Source organism: Bufo bufo, chromosome 9 (assembly GCF_905171765.1).
Source record: "Bufo bufo chromosome 9, aBufBuf1.1, whole genome shotgun sequence".
NCBI lineage: Eukaryota > Metazoa > Chordata > Amphibia > Anura > Bufonidae > Bufo > Bufo bufo.
In genome coordinates, this window is record NC_053397.1 from 217812298 (window position 1) to 217833293 (window position 20996).

The 20996-nt window shown below is 49.2% G+C and overlaps 1 protein-coding gene across 2 annotated transcripts in view; it reads right to left on the minus strand.

Annotated features, from left to right (window-relative positions):
• CACHD1 (cache domain containing 1) overlaps positions 1-20424 on the minus strand; it is a 90603-nt gene extending 70179 nt beyond the window's left edge. For both annotated transcript variants that reach the window (XR_005774225.1, XM_040407526.1), the window contains exon 1: positions 20081-20424. Coding sequence is in view for 1 of the 2 variants with exons in the window: in XM_040407526.1 (XP_040263460.1) it covers positions 20081-20125 (45 nt within the window). In the remaining variant the exon portion in view is untranslated. The remainder of the gene's footprint in view (positions 1-20080) is intronic.
• Positions 20425-20996: the final 572 nt, after the last annotated feature.

Consider the following 20996-nt stretch of genomic DNA (forward strand, 5'->3'; position numbering starts at 1 on the left):
CATTGTGAAGACCCCTCCACAAGACTTCAGTTCTGACCGCCGTCTAGCCAGGAGCACACGCTCACTGAGCTCGGAAGGGGCTTCCGAATATAGAGATGACCCCCAGGAAAGTATGTCATCTCCCCCAGGACCAATGTATTTAGAAGGCTCTGTTCACATCTGCATCAGATTCGTAGTGTGAAATCACCCTTTAAGGCAGGCACCCTCAAACTGCGGCCCTCCAGCTGTTGCAAAACTACAACTCCCAGCATGCCCGAACAGCCTACAGCTATCAGCCTACAGCAGGGCATTGTGGGAGTTGTAGTTTAAGGCCTCCAGAACACTACAGTATCCGTTTTACAGTCTGAAAATCCCGGATCCACAAAATACGGATGCGGTCCGTGTGCATTCCCGCAATTTTCAAGGGACCAGCTGTAAAAAAAATTAATTTTTTTAAAAAAAAAAGCCTATTCTTGTAATGGAACAGGTTCTATCATTTGCGGCATGGCTGCACGGATTCAGACATCTACGCGATGTGTATATGGTTGTGCGCATGAGGCCTAAGGGTTCCGCGGATTTTCCGCGGCGTGTCTGCTGCGGATCTCCCGCGGCGTGTCTGCTGCGGATCTCCCGCGGCGTGTCTGCTGCGGATTTCCCGCGGCGTGTCTGCTGCGGATTTCCCGCGGCGTGTCTGCTGCGGATTTCCCGCGGCGTGTCTGCTGCGGATTTCCCGCGGCGTGTCTGCTGCGGATTTCCCGCGGCGTGTCTGCCGCGGATTTTCCGCGGCGTGTCTGCTGCGGATTTTCTGCGGCGTGTCTGCCGGAATGGCGCAGCAGCAAAATGCTCATCAAATGGTGCAGATTTTGTCGCAGACTTCTTTGATAAAAAAAAATAAAAAATGTAATCCTTAAAAAAAAAAAAAAAAAAAAAAACTGGTATAGAACGCCGAGACCGTTAAAGGTATCGCAGTTTTCTAGATTTGGAGCCGTCAGAGGTGCCCTAATAACCAGGGGAAGGGAAGCGTCCAGTTGGCAATCTATTTAGACGTTTCCAAGAGGAATAACTGAGGAACTGCATAATGCAGAGTTCTAATTAAAAAAAATATATAAATAAATAAAAAAAAGATTTTGAATTGTTATTTTACGGGGGATGCAAAAATTAAGCAAAATAAACATTTCGGGGGATCTGAGAGGTCCCCACCAGGGTGGAGGCATGAGGCGCGCTGTGCCCCCGCTGCTAACCCTACCACGGTGAATTCCCAGGCTGCACTGTGGATGATCCTTCTCCTCTGCTGAATAAAAACAACATGTCGCATGTCATCAGCCGCGGCGAGGCGTCCATATGGTTTGTGGCTGCTCCCATCAGCTGCGCCTCCGCTCTCATAACAACGCCAGGAGGCATTTCAAGGCCTAGAGAGCGAGGCCGGGCGCCCCGAGCCCAGGCAAGGATTGGCGCGTTGGTTTCATTCTTGCACAAGGACCCGGACCACCTGCATTCCCACAGTGTCAAATTGCAGGCAGAGCTGCAGACATCAATTTTACATGATCCCATCTGACCGGCTTCCAGCGGCTGGTAACGACCCCCCCTTCCCCCCAACCGATCAATACCAGAGGAGCCGCGAGCCAAATACAACCCACTCCGAAAATCATCGACATAGAAAAAAAACACACTGAACGACAAAGCACCGGAAATCCGATAATCCGGAAAATCTGATCGTCCGGCACAGGAATGCAATGTGGAAGACGACGAGACAATGAAGGAATAAAGTGACAGCAGCAGGTCGGACTCTTCATCCTGTCGGATCTCTATCAGGCTTTCTATGGCCTTCCACTAATCCGGAAGACGGAGAAGCAAAGAATTTTAACTATTATAAATAATGTCTGCTACAACGGCAGAGAGCCTGGCAAATATGGCCCTGTCAATCCCCAACATTGGCACCCTTCTATCATGCACCCCCCCTCCCCCAGACAAGGCCCCCGCTACAAAGACGCCTTCCACCTTGGGCCCCCCCCCCCCTTCGACAAGGGCGCCTTCCACCTTGGCCCCCCCTTCGACAAGGGCGCCTTCCACCTTGGCCCCCCCCCCCTTCGACAAGGGCGCCTTCCACCTTGGCCCCCCCCCCTTCGACAAGGGCGCCTTCCACCTTGGCCCCCCCTTCGACAAGGGCGCCTTCCACCTTGGCCCCCCCTTCGACAAGGGCGCCTTCCACCTTGGCCCCCCCTTCGACAAGGGCGCCTTCCACCTTGGCCCCCCCTTCGACAAGGGCGCCTTCCACCTTGGCCCCCCCTTCGACAAGGGCGCCTTCCACCTTGGCCCCCCCTTCGACAAGGGCGCCTTCCACCTTGGCCCCCCCTTCGACAAGGGCGCCTTCCACCTTGGCCCCCCCTTCGACAAGGGCGCCTTCCACCTTGGCCCCTTCTTCGACAAGGGCGCCTTCCACCTTGGCCCCTTCTTCGACAAGGGCGCCTTCCACCTTGGCCCCCCCTTCGACAAGGGCGCCTTCCACCTTGCCCCCCCCCCTCCGAAAAGTGCGCCTTCCACCTTGCCCCCCCCCCCTCCGAAAAGTGCGCCTTCCACCTTGGACCCCCCTTCGACAAGGGCGCCTTCCACCTTGGACCCCCCTTCGACAAGGGCGCCTTCCACCTTGGACCCCCCTCCGAAAAGGGCGCCTTCCACCTTGGACCCCCAACAAGGGCTTCCTTCTACCTTGGCCACCCCACGACAAGGGAACCTTTCCAACATGGTCTCCCACCTTGACAAGGGCACATTTCCAACAGCCCCCTCCTCTGACAAGGGCACCATTCCAACATGGTCTCCTACCCCTGACAAGCTGCGCCTTTCCGCCCTGCCCCCCCTCCCCTTACACCCTGGCCACGCTGCCTGCCCCAGTGGCCTCAACATGACACCTGCCATGCACAAGAGACATTTATTTAGGAACGTCACATGACAAGCTAAAATCTCAGAGGGCTTTTTCTCATCCACGGCCTCCATGACCACCCCCACCGCTCCATGACCACCGGGTATTTAATGCAGGTGAACAACGCCCGTCACGGGCAATTTAGAAGTGTTCACAAAAGGCAGCGATCTTTATCTGAGGGAGATGTGTGCGCTCGCTGGCAAGCAAACACTGAAAAACCTCCTTCAAAGCGATCGGAAGAATGCAGCTGATTAAATCCATAGAGCCTCGTCCAAGGGGAATTTTTTATTTTTTTTTGCAAACGCCTCAGTAGAAATACCTTGAGCCGACAGCTTCCCCCCCATTACTTAATGCAGAAATAACTCGCTATCGGGTTACGCGGTAAATACGCCTTGATTAGGCGGTATTAGATGTCCTCGCCACGTTCTATCTGCAGCTGCACAATAGACAGACTACAGCTGTTTTTGTCCATTTTTCACATAAAAAAAAAAAAAGCCTCATGCCGCATAAGAAGACAGCCCAATTAGTTGTCAGCTATCAAAAGCCGGAGCCGGGCTTTCATCTTCAGCTGAGATAGCTACAAGTGGGCAAATGTCATGGAAACGTAACCTCGGGAAAACTTCCTGCGGCATTCGCTGAAAGTAAAAAATAAAAAAAATTTAAAAAAATTTATTTTATTTTTTTTAAATAAAAAAAAAAGAAAATTCTGATTTTATCAGCTGAGAACAGATGACTTTGGTATTGTGCTCTCTGAATGCAACAAAGGGACGCAATAAAATGAGTCCGTTTCATCTTTTTAATTGCAAACACCTGGTGTCTTTAAAGAAAAAAAAAAAAAGAAGGTTTTTTGTTGGGTTTGAGGGCGGGTAATTACGTAGCACCGGGTGGAAAAAAAACAAAACAACTGTGTGCTTTGTGGTAACCCCCGAATGCTGTGCAACATTACAAACCTCTTAGCAACTGATTGCAATGAAAAAAAACTTGATATTTTTTTTTCCTGCAATGGAAGAAGACTTCCGATTGGTTGAAAAGGGCAACTGCAATAAATGAGGCTGGGTGACACAAACCACCATGGCCAAGTGTAAAGGAAGAGGCAAGAGATGTGCGTCAAGTATGGTATAAATAGTGCCAAAATATACTAAGCAGCGTCTGCGAACTTTATGAAAAAAAAAAAATAATAATTGGCTTCAGGATCAGACTACATACAGCGCTTTATTGTAGTCTGTAGCCATGGAAACACACACAAAAGTCTTTCTAATCATTCACTATTCGCAAAGTTTAATTATTTATTTAGTTATTTTTTTTATTTTGGAACAATTAAAAACGTGATTATAAAAAGTATACACACCCTCTAAATCAGGCATGCTCAACCTGCGGCCCTCCAGCTGTTGTAAAACTACAACTCCCACAATGCCCTGCTGTAGGCTGATAGCTGTAGGCTGTTCGGGCATGCTGGGAGTTGTAGTTTTGCCACAGATGGGGGGCCGCAGGTTGAGCATCCCTGCTCTAAATGAACATTTTAAGTGGCCGGATAGAGCCCATATTCCCACAGCTGCTGAAATCTAGTCGTTCCACATTCCTCATGTAAGAATGAAGGATGGGGGGGGGGGGGGGGGAATTATTGGAGGAATGTGCCCTGTATCCGTCACAGGAGAAAAGAGAGGCCTCGTCATATAGAAAAAATATATGATATCTTCACCCAGCGGCCGCCATATTCCATCCTGCCCTCTATGCGGAGAGGAGTTGGTTCCTGCAGCCGCAAAGTTCACCTCAACTAAACCCTCCCCAGCGGCAACTCACGGAGAACGATCAAAAATAGAAACAATTTGCTATTCAACGCAAGACAATGAGAAGGAAGAGCATGGCAGCAGGAGAGGAGATAGGATGATACTTCCTTCTGAGCAGTGGATATGGATGTTACATTTTAGCAAATACTAAACTTCTAATGGGAACAGTCAACAAGCTTGTTGTCACATTGCCCTAACAGGTGAGGCTACAAGCACATTTGCGTTTTTTGCGGATCCGTCATGGATCTGCAAAAACGTTTTCGTTACCATAATACAACTGCCTGCATCCGTCATGAACGGATCCGGTTGTATTATGTCTTCTATACCCGTGACGGATCCGTCATGAACTCCATTGAAACCCAAATGGGGGACGGATCCGTTTTCTATTGTGTCAGAGAAAACAGATCCGTCTTGCTCCACATCACATCACGGACAGAAAAAAACGCTGGGCTCATTCACACACACACACACGACTGTGCAAGTTGCGGATCGGCAAAACACGGATGCGGCCCGTGTGCCTTCCGCAATTTGCGGAATGGAACAGGCGGCCCAATACAGAAATGCCTATTCTTGTTCGCAAAACGGACAATAGGACACGTTTTATCATTTTTGCGGGGCCACGGAACGGAGCAATGGATGCAGACACTACACGGAGTGCTGTCCGCATCTTTTGCGGCCCCATCGAAGTAAATGGGTCCGTACCCGAGCCGCAAAAAAAGCGCCTCGGATGCGGAACCAAACCACGGTCATGTGCATGAGCCCTTATTCTGGCCATGATGGGAGCGCAACCAAACGGAACGGAAGGCATTCAGGTGCGTTCCGTTTCGTTCGCTTCAGTTTTGTCCCTATTGACAATGAATGGGGACAAAACTAAAGCGTTTTCTTCCGCTATTGAGATCCTATGACGAAACTCAATAGCGGAATTTAAAACGCTAATTTGAAAGCAGCCTTAACCGACAATACAGTGTCCGGTGGGCAAAAGTTTTGCTGCTTTTTTTTTGGGCAATTTTCATTAACTCTAAATTGTTATGAAAAGAGGTCAGATGAATTGATAATTAATTACAAAGTACTTCCTTGCCGTGAAAACTAACGATCACAAAACCACCATTTCCACCGCATTTCAGCCACAATGTGACCCGTCACCATCCTTTCCCGGATCTTCTCGTTGGCTCAGGAGAAAGTGTTAACGAGGACTAGGCAGCTGATATCACTATCATGTTGATTGAATTAGGGCACATCCACGCGGCTGCGACGCGGCCACACTGCGTTTGAGTACTGTGCTGTCCAAAGGGCTGCAGCGGGCTCTAATTAAACTGTATTGTTAATGACCACATGGTATAGAAGGTGCGGAGCGGCCATTAACAACTCAGACCCACTGAACAATGCGGACTTCATTGGTTTAACTAGAGACCGCTGCGGCCCGTTTGACCCAGCGGTACTCGAACGCAGCCACAATCGTACCCTCGGTCAATCAGCCTGATGGAGCTCCATGTCACAAGGCAAAAGTGAGAACTAAGTGGCTCGGTGAAAAAAACCTTGAAACTTTGGGTCCTTGGCCAGGAAACTCCCCAGTTCTCAAAGCGGAGGTCAATCTTCAGATAGCAAGGCGACAAAGACAAACACTCCAAGAACTGGGAAGGCAACAACGTGTCGTCATCAGTCAGGATCTGGTCCAGAAGCGGATGTCCAGCGCGCAGGGCGAACTGCAGAAGCCTTGAAAAACAAGGGTCCACACTAGAAATATTGAGTCTTTGGATAAGTGCAGCTCTGGAGTATAATACAGGATGTAACTCAGGATCAGTACAGGATAAGTAATGTATGTACACAGTGACTGCACCAGCAGAATAGTGAGTGCAGCTCTGGAGTATAATATAGGATGTAATTCAGGATCAGTACAGGATAAGTAATGTATGTACACAGTGACTGCACCAGCAGAATAGTGAGTGCAGCTCTGGAGTATAATACAGGGTGTAATTCAGGATCAGTACAGGATAAGTAATGTATGTACACAGTGACTGCACCAGCAGAATAGTGAGTGCAGCTCTGGAGTATAATACAGGATGTAACTCAGGATCAGTACAGGATAAGTAATGTAATGTATGTACACAGTGACTGCACCAGCAGAATAGTGAGTGCAGCTCTGGAGTATAATACAGGATGTAACTCAGGATCAGTACAGGATAAGTAATGTATGTACACAGTGACTGCACCAGCAGAATAGTGAGTGCAGCTCTGGAGTATAATACAGGGTGTAATTCAGGATCAGTACAGGATAAGTAATGTATGTACACAGTGACTGCACCAGCAGAATAGTGAGTGCAGCTCTGGAGTATAATACAGGATGTAACTCAGGATCAGTACAGGATAAGTAATGTAATGTATGTACACAGTGACTGCACCAGCAGAATAGTGAGTGCAGCTCTGGAGTATAATACAGGATGTAACTCAGGATCAGTACAGGATAAGTAATGTAATGTACACAGTGACTGCACCAGCAGAATAGTGAGTGCAGCTCTGGAGTGTAATACAGGATGTAACTCAGGATCAGTACAGGATAAGTAATGTATGTACACAGTGACTGCAGCAGCAGAATAGTGAGTGCAGCTCTGGAGTATAATACAGGATGTAACTCAGGATCAGTACAGGATAAGTAATGTAAAGTATGTACACAGTGACTGCAGCAGCAGAATAGTGAGTGCAGCTCTGGAGTATAATACAGGATGTAACTCAGGATCAGTACAGGATAAGTAATGTAAAGTATGTACACAGTGACTGCAGCAGCAGAATAGTGAGTGCAGCTCTGGAGTATAATACAGGATGTAACTCAGGATCAGTACAGGATAAGTAATGTAAAGTATGTACACAGTGACTGCAGCAGCAGAATAGTGAGTGCAGCTCTGGAGTGTAATACAGGATGTAACTCAGGATCAGTACAGGATAAGTAATGTATGTACACAGTGACTCCACCAGCAGAATAGTGAGTGCAGCTCTGGAGTATAATGCAGGATGTAACTCAGGATCAGTACAGGATAAGTAATGTAATGTATGTACACAGTGACTGCACCAGCAGAATAGTGAGTGCAGCTCTGGAGTGTGTTAGGATAATGATTCCAGGATGAAACTAGAAGAATAAAATAAACTTTTTTAATCTCTTTGAATGCAGTTTATATAAGTGGAGATCACTTTAGCCGCTGACTCTGAATGCCCAGGGCATATTCACTCATGGTCACACCCCACAAGCGGTGACTTCATTTAGGACTGGAAGCCTTTGTTGCACCCATCAGATAATAATAAATAAGGTGCCAGCCGGGTAATTGCACCTTTCAGACTGTCCAGTACCTGCCAACAAACCCCAAACGGAGCCCTGGAGCTAATCAATGTGGGAGACTGGGCGAGGTGGACTGTCCCTCTAAGGACTGTCTGATACCATCAGGGAGACGGAGGGAAGCGCATCTACTGTTCCCATTCAAGTGGCCAGTTGGTCTCAGCTATTAGATAACTGACTGCCAAAAGCTACGGGTCTAACTGGTTTTCCAGATAATCAGCCATTATTAGACTGCTCAACAAACGGATCCACCATGTTGGATCCGGTACCTGGCTCTGTTACACAGTGTCAGTGATCTAACGCATAAGCAAAAGGAATAAATAGGAGGGCGTGAATATTTATTTTGTTACAACTTATTGTTCCCCGGATTAAACAGAGGTTTCAATTGTCTTGGAGCTCGTGATCAAATTCCTGGCACATTCACTTCCTTGTCTGGGTACCTGCCAGATGAGTGGGAGTACCAGGTTATTGGGTGCTTTTTCATTCACCCCTTCCCATCCCCCCCCCCCCCCCCCCCCCCAAAAAAAAAAAAAAGAAGAGAAGAGAAGTTCTTACATACAAACTATGTTCTCCTATCATTTCCTGCACCAGTGGAGTTTACAATCCAATTTCCCTAGTCCCAGCCAACTGGCAAACTTCATGCAAAGGAATCGGGTCAGTGACTGCAAGGCGTTAATGTGAACCGGCACCAAACAATATGGCCGCCATATGCCACTTGGGGGTTATAGTCCTGGGGGGGGGAGCTGTCATACTGGCCTTTTAAAGGGGTAGTCGCATCACGACTAATAGGGTATGTATCGATACCCTTAGGGTACCTGTCCCCATACAAAATATTTCACAGTGCCAAAATCTGCATGAGTTACCGGCAGATTTGTTGCGGATTTTACCCTACGCGTTGCAAATCTGCACCATAAATTGACACTAAGTAAAATTTCATGCACTTTGCTGCTACTAAGGATTTCGCGGCAGAAAACCCTCAGCATCTCAGTCGTGCAGGAGTCTATTTCTGCAGTGGATTTCCGCCGCAGACTTGGAAGAGATTCGGCGGCAAAATCCACAACGAATCTGCAGCAAATTCCGCATGTGGACTTATTGCATTTCTTTTTTGTCTTGGGTTGGCTGCAGAATTCACCACGTGCACCGCTGAGCATTCAGAATGTTTGCAGGGCATGCAGGAGATCTGCTAAACTCTCATCCACTTCACTGCAAACGCTGCGGACCTCAGAAAGGCTGCAGCGGGCACGTGCTGTCTGGCGGCATGTATGGCGTGATCGCCAGACCAGTACGAAGCCGGACTTGCATGAGACACCCTGCACACTCAGAAACTAGTAACGGGCTGAATTTTTGAAGGGGGGAGGATGCACTTATTTTATTTTTTTTTGCAACTGAGAAAAAAAAAGTCGGGACAGTCTGGTCGCCCACTGGGTGATGGGTCTCCGAGCGCGGCATCGACCTGCTTGCTCATGCAAAGCCTCAGCTGGTGGTGCGGAGAATGAAAAGTGGAGCTCTTGTATAGCGGCCAATAACAATGTCGTGTGCGTTCCCAAGTCGCCTCTTCTGCCCCCACAAGCGGCCCAGCTCCCACCATTATCCTCCATTCAGCCCCGAAACGTATAGGTTCCCTTCGTCACACACAAGTGAGAGCTCCAGAGCTGCACAATGGCTCCCCGGCTCTTTCACGGGAACAAAGCATTCTTTCATTTGGACAACATGCCTATTAAACGCAACCTAATAAAGTGCACAACATCCAATTGGGGAAGGGGGGGCATTCAGTGCAAACCGGCTCGTAGTGTCTACCGTCTGGAGAGGAGGGGGCTACGGCGGAAACTGTGCTCCTTTTTGTACTCCTTCGATGCATCTTCTTGTAGCAAATGCACAAGTCCTTGAGTCTTCCAATTGGGTGCTTATATCTGCTCACGGGAAAGCTGGGTGACAACCCTCCTTTTCCCAGACTGCATATCTGCCTTGCAATGCAGCGACACATCCCACTCCGCCACACCGATGCGTTAGGCAGCAGACTCGCCATTCAGGGGTGCAAAAGGTGGGCACCGGGGATTTTCAGGCCCTAAATTTTAATGGGTTGCATCAAAAGGGGCATAGATTCCCGTGATATGAACATAGTCCTACCACTTTACAAATCGCTAGTCAGACCACACATGGAGTACTGTGTACAGTTCTGGGCTCCTGTAAACACGGCAGACATAGCAGAGCTAGAGAGGGTTCAGAGGAGGGCAACTAAAGTAATAACTGGAATGGGGCAACTACAGTACCCTGAAAGATTATCAACATTAGGGTTATTCACTTTAGAATAAAGACGACTGAGGGGAGATCTAATAACTATGTATAAATATATCAGGGGTCAGTACAGAGATCTCTCCCATCAGCTATTTATCCCCAGGACTGTGACTGTGACGAGGGGACATCCTCTGCGTCTGGAGGAAAGAAGGTTTGTACACAAACATAGAAGAGGATTCTTTACGGTAAGAGCAGTGAGACTATGGAGCTCTCTGCCTGAGGAGGTGGTGATGGGGAGTACAATAAAGGAATTCAGGGGGGGCCTGGACGTATTTCTGGAGTGTAATAATATTACAGGCTATAGCTACTAGAGAGGGGTCGTTGGTCCAGGGAGTTATTCTGATTGGAGTCGGGAAGAAATTTTTTATTCCCCTAAAGTGGAGAAAATTGGCTTCTACCTCACAGGGTTATTTGCCTTCCTCTGGATCAACTTGCAGGATAACAGGCCGAACTGGATGGACGGATGTCTTTTTTCGGCCTTATGTACTCTGTTACTATGTTACTATGTAAATGTCATTACTTTGCAATTTATTTTGTGTGCGACTTGTACGCCCTACTGGGCACAAAATGAAGCGTGGGGGGGGGGGGGTCCATTGAGAACAGCCCTTTACTGGGATTTCAAAAGCTGGGTGCAATTTAAGACCAGGGTCCTGTGACCAGAGCAGAAGCTTTACGCCTATTACCCAATATATCATTTTGGTGGAAAAAAAAATTAAATTAAAATCTCAGGGAATTCCTATGTATAACCTGACCAATGAACGAGAGGGCATGAATATTTATGCAAACAACTGCTACACACCCAAAATCCCTTCTTTTTTTTTTTTGCCTTTGCAGGGGCAGATTAAACAGGGGCCACGATGTGATCAGAAGCTGACCATCGCTCAGGTCTAAGCGCGGTCCCCGGGCTCTGATGTGGTCACCATTCTACGCGATTGCGAGGCGAACCCTTTAATCATTGTGCAAAACCAAAAACCTGTCTCTACTACAAAAGCGGTGAGAACAAGCAGACCCCCCCCCCCCCCCCCCCCCGATCGAGGGCGAAGAGGAAAACACGCCCGGCCCAGGATCAGGTATAATTAGGAGTGAAGGAAACCTACGCCATGATGACAACACATCTGGAGGACATTTGTCTGGAGAATGCGCGATCGGCCATGTTGAGCGCGGCTTATGGGACGTATTACGTGACTGTTCACGATACGTTTACCCCTGAGAGGGGCTCTGCTAGTGCAGAGGGGGGAGCCATGTAGGTATATAAAAATATATATATTCTTAAACTTCTACTCCATGTGGACAGGGCAGAGCCTGCCGAGAAGCAAAAAGGAAACGGCATAAATACGGGGGAACTCCACCTCATTGCTGCTATTAAAGGGCATCTGTCAGCAGTTTTGTACCTATGACACCGGCCGACCCGTTACATGTGCACTTGGCATCTGTGTTGGTCCCATGTTCATATGTGTCCGCATTGCTGAGAAAAATTTAGTTTTAACACATGCAAATGAGCCTCTAGGAGCAACGGGGGCGTTACCATTACACCTAGAAGCTCCACTTTTACTGCAACTACCGCTCCTTCTGCACTTTGATTGACAGGGCCAGGCAGGGGTGACGTTTGACATTTTTATAGACCTCTTATCTATAGGGCTAGCCTGCGTTTTGCAAAGTTAATGGGGAACTCCACCTTTATTTCTGGCATTACCCCGCATCTACAGGGCTAACTCAAGCTTTATATATTTAAAAGGGAACTCCATTTTTATTCCTGGAATGCCATCATAAACATACCTCATGTCTATAGAGCTAGCTCGAACTTTGCATATTTAAAGGGAACTCCACCTTTATTTCTGACACGTGGCCATTAACATCTCTCATGTCTATAGGGCTAGCCCAAATGGTGCACATTTAAAGGGGAACTCAACCTCTACTTATAGCATGCCGCCATTAACATATCTGATGCTCACAGGGCCGGCCTGGAGGTTGCATAATTAAAGGGAGGCTTTTGTTTCCCTGGAGATAAGCGGCACCGGTGGGGCATTCAGACGCTTATCCCCTTTCATGTTCCTTTTTTTTTTTTTTTTTTTTTTTTTACTTGCGGGATATTAATAGGTGTTTATTTTACCGGAGTTTATGAACCGGACCCCGGTGATCTTTCCAAGCGTTCGGTTGATCCGGTTCGTTACCTTTATCAGTCTCGTGTGACTGACACATTTGGATTTTGGGGCTGGTAATTCCCCCCGATGAGCTAGGATTTCTGAGCGGAGAACGGAGTGAAGGAGGACAGATAATTACCCGCCAATCCACCTTGCCGCAGCGGCGCTGGCGCAACTTTTATCTACACAGGACAGCTGCACGCCAGCGTTTGAAGTGAAAATGTCACTCTCGGCTAATGCAGCCCGGCTTACATCACTAATGATGGCTCCCACTTTGAAGACAGGGCTCAAAGCCTAATTAAAAATTCTAATTCCGTCTCCTAAGCGTCGCTGGTTTGAACTGCCTTTCCACTTGGAGCCCATTCAAAAAAAAATATATATATAAAAAAATATATATAATTGTATTTTTTTGGGTCACATTTTTTTTTTGTTGTTGCATTTAACATAAAAATGTCCGAACGGACTTAGAAAATAAATTAATAAATAAATAAATAAAACAGCCGACCGTCTTCTGCTTTCACAGAGTCCCTCCGGAGAGTGTTGTGTTTAGAGCGCGCCCAGCAGACGAGAGAGCGCCCGAGCAGGAATCGCACTGGATTATTAATAGGATGCCGACTATCTGCACAAGAAACTGCCCCAGGACATGGCCGGGCACAATCACCGGCGTATCGGCCGGTAGGAAATACCACGCCGCGGTCTGCAATGATGGGAGGCTTTTTTTCTTGTTGGGGGAGGGGGGGGGGTCACATCATTTATAGACAGTTCTTAAAGGTTTCCAAATACAAAAACACAGCTACATATGTACATTTCATCACACAATGCCAGACAACACTAAGGCCTCTTTTACACAGGTGTTGCGGGATAAGGTGCGGGTGCGTTGCGGGAACATGCACGATTTTTCCGCGCGAGTGCAAAACATTGTAATGCGTTTTGCACTCACGTGAGAAAAATCGGCATGTTTGGTACCCAAACCCGAACTTCTTCACACTAGTTCGGGCTTGGGATCGGTGTTCTGTAGATTGTATTATTTTCCCTTATAACATGGTTATAAGGGAAAATAATAGCATTCTGAATACAGAATGCATAGTAAAACAGCGCTGGAGGGGTTAAAAAATATATATAATAATTTAACTCACCTTAATCCACTTGATCGCGTAGCCGGCATCTCCTTCTGTCTCCTTCTTTGCTGATTGCAGCAACAGGACCTGTGGTGACGTCACTCCAGTCATCACATGGTCCATCACCATGGTAAAAGATCATGTGACGGACCATGTGATGACCGGAGTGACGTCACCACAGGTCCTGTTCCTACAATCAGCAAAGAAGGAGAAGCCGGCTGCGCGATCAAGTGGATTAAGGAGAGTTAAATTTTTTTTTACATATTTTTTTTAACCCCTCCAGTGCTAATGTACTATGCTTTCTGTATTCAGAATGCTATTATTTTCCCTTATAACCATGTTATAAGGGAAAATAATAATGATCGGGTCTCTATCCCGATCGTCTCCTAGCAACCGTGCGTGAAAATCGCACCGCATCCACACTTGCTTGCGGATGCTTGCGATTTTCACGCAACCCCATTAATTTCTATGGGGCCTGCGTTACGTGAAAAACGCACAAAATAGAGCATCCTGCGATTTTCACGCAACGCACAAGTGATGCGTTAAAATCACTGCTCATGTGAACAGCCCCATAGAAATGAATGGGTCGGGATTCAGTGCGGGTGCAATGCGTTCACATCATGCATCGCATCCGCGCGGAATACTCGCCCCGTGTGAAAGGGGCCTAAGACTATGCTAACACTCAGTTCCAATTAATGCTGCCATACTGTTTAAATAATACCTTCATAGGGTATTCAAATAATGCTGCCATATGTCTAAATAACACCGCAAGACAGTAAGCAAATACTGCCATAAACTCCCTAAATACTATCATACAGTATTGAAATAATACTGTTATATACTGTCCAAATAACACAGCCATATACTCTCCAAGTACCACCATATAGTATCCAAATAATAGTGCCATATACTTTAAATACGGCCATGCAGTACCCAAATACTGCCATATACTCTCTAAATACTGCCATATAGTCCATATATTACCGCCATACAGTATCCGAATACATATATCATATAATCTCTAAATAATACTGCCATACAGTATCCAAATAAAACTGCCATATAGAGCCCACACAACTCCCCGATTTAATGGGCAAAAAATAAAACTGCTATTCAGTGTCCGAAGAATACCTGTATAAAGGCCTGCAGGGTTTTACGCGCTTTAAGTGTAATATAAACATTACGAGACGCCCCTAATCTCCGGATCAACTCGTATGTTCAGTTCATCCACTCCATTTCCACAACCACTGTCAATGTCATTTACATAAACCAACCCAGTGCCGTCCCTGCAAACTGGTGCTCAGCTCCAAACTGGTGAATCTGATGCTGCGCAAGATGGCGGCCAACACAGCAGCGCGTGACGAGGTCCCTTCAATGTGGCCCCATGCTGTTAAATCCTCTCTTGGATCAGCTTCCACCAATCCACTAGGATTCCCTCATCTGTGCCGACTTGCTGTCAGTGAATGGTAACCTTCTTGTCTACATCCAGAAGCTGAAAATACTTCTCACAGGGTTGTCTTGCAGAGGACCAGACGCATCAGCAGCACAGATTGACTTGTTACAGTGTATCAGTGCAGGTAAAATGTATCAGCCTGGAGTCCAGATGGTTGTGCTCACAGAGCGCTGTCTAAACTGGATAAAACGGTAACAAACCCCAAGCTGTGAGAAGCGTTGGGTCTTTTCACAGCCTTGAGATGTCACAAAATCCACAACATGTGACCGCGACCCAGGAATGCAGCCAAAAAGTGTCCCAACTGTTGAGACGTTTCCATTGACCAACGATTTGTGTCTCCAGCTACCACCTGGACCAGTCAACCTACGACGGGTCCAAATCAGATCACACACTGTATCGCAATGTGCTGACAATGCACATACAAAATATTTACAAACAAGAAACTGTTACATTGTATCAGCCTCACATTAAAGTATCCACAACATTCCAAATATAAAAAGGGAAGGTTTCACACTTCTACAGTAATTCCATCTATACCGCAGAGTTCAGGACAAGGTGGGGAGGGGGGAATATTTTTGTTTGCTGGACAAAGGCAGATCGCAGGGGGGCGGTCAGCACAAGGGGGGCGTGAAGAGGCAGAAAAGCTGACCAAAGATAAAAGGCCATTTGGGGACGACACCCTGCTGGCTGCATAGAAATACAAGTCTGCTAATCTCCTCAGCCTTTAAAACTTCATTGACCTCAGTTTTCTACACAGTCCCTTTTATTTCATGCTGTGAGTAAATGAGATATTATTGTGATGACTGTGAGGATAGGGATGACGTACCGCCAATAGGCGCTGATATTATGTCATACAATGCAGGCTGATTAAAACACAGTTATATAATGTCACTAGCCGTGTGAGCATTTCTATAGATCTTTCCATCTCTTTTGGAAAGACTGGTGGAAATGTGCTCTCTAGCTCGCCGATATCTGTCATCTAGATTAGAGAGGAGCTAATTTCAGGTTATGCAATTCGTTTTAAAAGGTGAATTGCGTTATGGATTCCCTTACCACGGACCATAAACGGAATGCATAACGGAATGGCTTTAGAGGCATTCCGTTATTCAGTCCGTCATAATAGAAGTTCTATGGGCTGCAAAACGGATCCGTCCCGTTTCCATTATGCAGGAGAGGTCACAGGATCAGGAGAGGACTCCCCAGCATAACGGAACGGATCCGATTTGCAGCCCATAGACTTCATAAATAACGCAATGCCTCTAAAGCCATTCCGTTATGCATTTTGTTTATGGTCCGTGGTAACGGAATCCATAACGCTATTTACCTTTTACCAGTAAACAAAGTGTGAACAAATTTCTCCAGAAAGAGAGAAGGGGGATATCGAGAGAGAAGGGGGATATCGAGAGAGAAGGGGGATATCGAGAGAGAAGGGGGATATCGAGAGAGAAGGGGGATATCGAGAGAGAAGGGGGATATCGAGAGAGAAGGGGGATATCGAGAGAGAAGGGGGATATCGAGAGAGAAGGGGGATATCGAGAGAGAAGGGGGATATCGAGAGAGAAGGGGGATATCGAGAGAGAAGGGGGATATCGAGAGAGAAGGGGGATATCGAGAGAGAAGGGGGATATCGAGAGAGAAGGGGGATATCGAGAGAGAAGGGGGATATCGAGAGAGAAGGGGGATATCGAGAGAGAAGGGGGATATCGAGAGAGAAGGGGGATATCGAGAGAGAAGGGGGATATCGAGAGAGAAGGGGGATATCGAGAGAGAAGGGGGATATCGAGAGAGAAGGGGGATATCGAGAGAGAAGGGGGATATCGAGAGAGAAGGGGGATATCGAGAGAGAAGGGGGATATCGAGAGAGAAGGGGGATATCGAGAGAGAAGGGGGATATCGAGAGAGAAGGGGGATATCGAGAGAGAAGGGGGATATCGAGAGAGAAGATCAAGAAAGAGAAGGGGGGGAGAGAGAAGATCAAGAAAGAGAAGGGGGGAGAGAAGATCAAGAAAGAGAGGGGGGGAGAGAAGATCAAGAAAGAGAGGGGGGGGGAGAGAAGATCAAGAAAGAGAGGGGGGGGCGAGAAGATCAAGAAAGAGAGGGGGGGGGGGAGAGAGAAGATCAAGAGAGAGAGGGGGGAGAAGATTCAAATCCAGAAAGAGGGGGGGGGGGGTAGAAGATTCAGAAAGAGGGGCATGATCCAGAGAGAGAAACAGCTATGAGATGATATCAGGTTCAAGATACATATAGGAATATGATGTACAAGATACAGCTAAGGTACGTAGAGAGTGAGATACACTGCAGGAGGAGGTAGATGACAGATCTGTCTGATACATGTCTCTATAGGACCAGTAAGGTGACGGAGCACAGCTGATGACAGGTGATGGGCACATATGCGCCTGACATCTATTTATCCCCAGTGGCGGTCTGTAACCAGTAAAGCTGGAGGACTTGTCCCCCCTCAGGGTGGGCTTCAGGTGAAGTATCCTGGCCGTGCACCTTCCTGACTTCCCCTCAAGCAAGTTCTGGACTATCAGATGGACTCCGGCTCCCGTCACGGGGACTATTTTTCTCCTGTCAGATTTCCAGGAACTCGAGACATCAGATAAGAATCAGGCACAGATTCAGAACGTGCAATAAATGGTGCAAAAAGAGCAAAAGATTTCATTTTTACAGTTGGGATGGAAAAAATACTTTAAAAAAATAAATAAAATAAGTATCTGACCCTTTCCCATTACTGATAGCAACGTGTCCCACACCAATACACCTCACTCTACAGATGTTGGGGCGTGCAAGTGAAAAGCCAGGAACCACCCATCTGTATTCAAGATGGCGGCAGAGGGGCCGCTACCAAACTTCTAGATATGGCCACCGGCCTGATATACAGCAGGGATATCGACGTTGGTGTAACACACGCGTGTCCTCCCGCCACGGAGGCGATGGGCGCACCACAGATACATATTCATCTAGACACACAATGCCAAGACCTATATAAAAGTAAGCGGCGGCGGCTGCAGAACCCGCGCTCTAGACCGTAAAACCCAAGGTTATTTCTTGGCTGCCGCGCGCTCCATTGATCTCCAAATCTCTTTCACTTCCCTCCGTATCCGCCTCGTGCGATGCGTTACAGATACCGTGTAATATGGAGCAGACGGGGGAAAGAAACTGAATATTTCATCAGGTCAGACAAGCACAGCCCAAAAGCCTCGGCAACCTGGATCCAGAGATGAATGCTAAGCCGGGGATGCGTGTGGGGGAGGGGGAGGCGCGCAGCTTTTATTTTTGCCCTTTTCTTCCAAATAATATTAGATATAGGAAAAGTAAAAACGCCAAAATCACAGAGAACTGATGTACAGGAGGCTGCACAGGACACATGGAAGGGGCCCCTCACATCACGCTATGGCCCTATGCAACATGTGTCCACAGGGCTCCCATCACTGACAGACCAGTGGGTTTTGCCCTCCGTACTGGTAAAGACCAGTAGACTATGCTTTGTTTCTTTTTAGGTCTATAGACAATGCACCCCTTGGTTACACCAATACAATTGGACACATTGCAGCCTTCGATCGGCGGTTTACCCAGAACCAGCACAAAACGAAATGTGAACAGTCCCCAAACGCGGAGCTGCAGGGATCTGTCACTACAACTCTCAGCATGCAGAACCCGTGCAACAACATCCACCATGGGCCCAATACCTGCAACATGTGGCTTTCTGGCTGCTGTGTTACAATTTCCAGCTGTCACTACAACTCCCAGCATGCTCAGGCAACTATAACCTGTGGATCTACAGCTGCTGTAATTACGCCCTGGCAAACCACAATACAGCAGCTGGAGAGCCACAGGTTATGGCCGTCTGGGCATGCTGGGAGTTGTAGTGATGAAGGAGCTGGCGAGACCCAGGTCATAGCTGTGGTTGTTTGTGTATGCTGAGAGTTGATCTCCGCATGCCCTGGCAACCCCAACCTGTGGCTTGTCAGCTGCTGTGTCACTACAACTCCCAGCATGTTCAATCACCATAATCTAGATTTTCCCGGTTGCTGCATGACTATAACTCCCAGCATTCTAGGGCAACCTACAAGTCTGGAGAGCCGCAGTAGTGATAATAACGATCGCAGATATAACGACACAAAGCACAAAAAGTCCAGTATCCACATCAAGAAGGGGCAAGTACTGGAAAACCTTCTGATATTATATACATGTAGACAGCGATCTGCAAGATGTTCTGCAGCAGCTGCATCATAGGGCGCCCCCCCATACACACTGCTCCCCCTCACTCCCCCCCCATACACACTGCTCCCCCTCACTCCCCCCCCATACACACTGCTCCCCCTCACTCCCCCCCCATACACACTGCTCCCCCTCACTCCCCCCCCCATACACACTGCTCCCCCTCACTCCCCCCCCATACACACTGCTCCCCCCTCACCCCCCCCCCATACACACTGCTCCCCCTCACCCCCCCCCCATACACACTGCTCCCCCTCACCCCCCCCCCCCCCCCACCACACCCTGCCCCCCCCCCCCCCCCCCCCCCATACACACTGCTCCCCCTCACCCCCCCCCCCCCCATACACACTGCTCCCCCTCACCCCCCCCCCCCCCATACACACTGCTCCCCCTCACCCCCCCCCCCATACACACTGCTCCCCCCCCCCCCCCCCCCCCCCATACACACTGCTCCCCCTCACTCCCCCCCCCCATACACACTGCTCCCCCTCACTCCCCCCCATAGACACTGCTCCCCCTCACTCCCCCCCATACACACACTGCTCCCCCTCACTCCCCCCCATACACACACTGCTCCCCCTCACTCCCCCCCCATACACACACACTGCTCCCCCTCACTCCCCCCCATACACACACTGCTCCCCCTCACTCCCCCCCCCATACACACACACTGCTCCCCCTCACTCCCCCCCATACACACACTGCTCCCCCTCACCCCCCCCCCCCATACACACACACTGCTCCCCCTCACTCCCCCCCATACACACACACTGCTCCCCCTCACTCCCCCCCATACACACACTGCTCCCCCTCAGTCCCCACACCCCCGGCGCCCCCTCACCTGCATGGTGCGGACCCCCAGCTCCTCGGCCGCCAGCCTCCTCATGTGAACCGCCAGCAGCTGCGCCTCGTCCAGGATGGAGACGTCGGGCTCCGGCCGGGCAGGTGTCCAGAGCACGGCGGCCGCAGAGCAGAGGACGAGCAGGCAGCAGCCAGCGCCCCCCCGGCCCCATCCTCCGAGCTCCCGGGGCTGCTCCAAAACTTCTCCGCGCTCTCAGCACAAAGTTCCCAGCGGCGACGGCCAGAGACCGGGGAAGGACATCCGAGCCTCGGCGGCTCCGGGGACCGCGCTCTACAGCGGGGAGTCACAGGCGGGGATCCCGGGAGCCTCGTACGGTCCAGATCTACCGGAGTCCCGGAGAAAGTGAGAGCCGAGGCGGAGGAGGGGGCGGGGAAATCACGGCCCGACACTGAGGAGGAGGACGGAGCCGGGAGGAAGGCTGCCCCCTGGCGGAGGAACAGGCGCCTGCAGCCCGGACATGGAGCGGAGGAAAAGAGGGGGGCACAGGGGGGAGGAAAAGAGGGGGACATAGGGGGGGAGGAAAAGAGGGGGACATAGGGGGGGAGGAAAAGAGGGGGGCATAGGGGGGGAGGAAAAGAGGGGGCATAGGGGGGGGAGGAAAAGAGGGGGGCATAGGGGGGGGAGGAAAAGAGGGGGGCATAGGGGGGGAGGAAAAGAGGGGGCATAGGGGGGGAGGAAAAGAGGGGGGCATAGGGGGGGAGGAAAAGAGGGGGGCATAGGGGGGGAGGAAAAGAGGGGGGCATAGGAGGGAGGAAAAGAGGGGAGCACAGGGGGGGAGGAAAAGAGTGGGGCACAGGGGGGGGAGAGGGGGGCACAGGGGGGGGAGAGGGGGCATAGGGGGGGAAAGAGGGGGCATAGGGGGGGAGGAAAAGAGGGGGGCACACAGGGGGAGGAA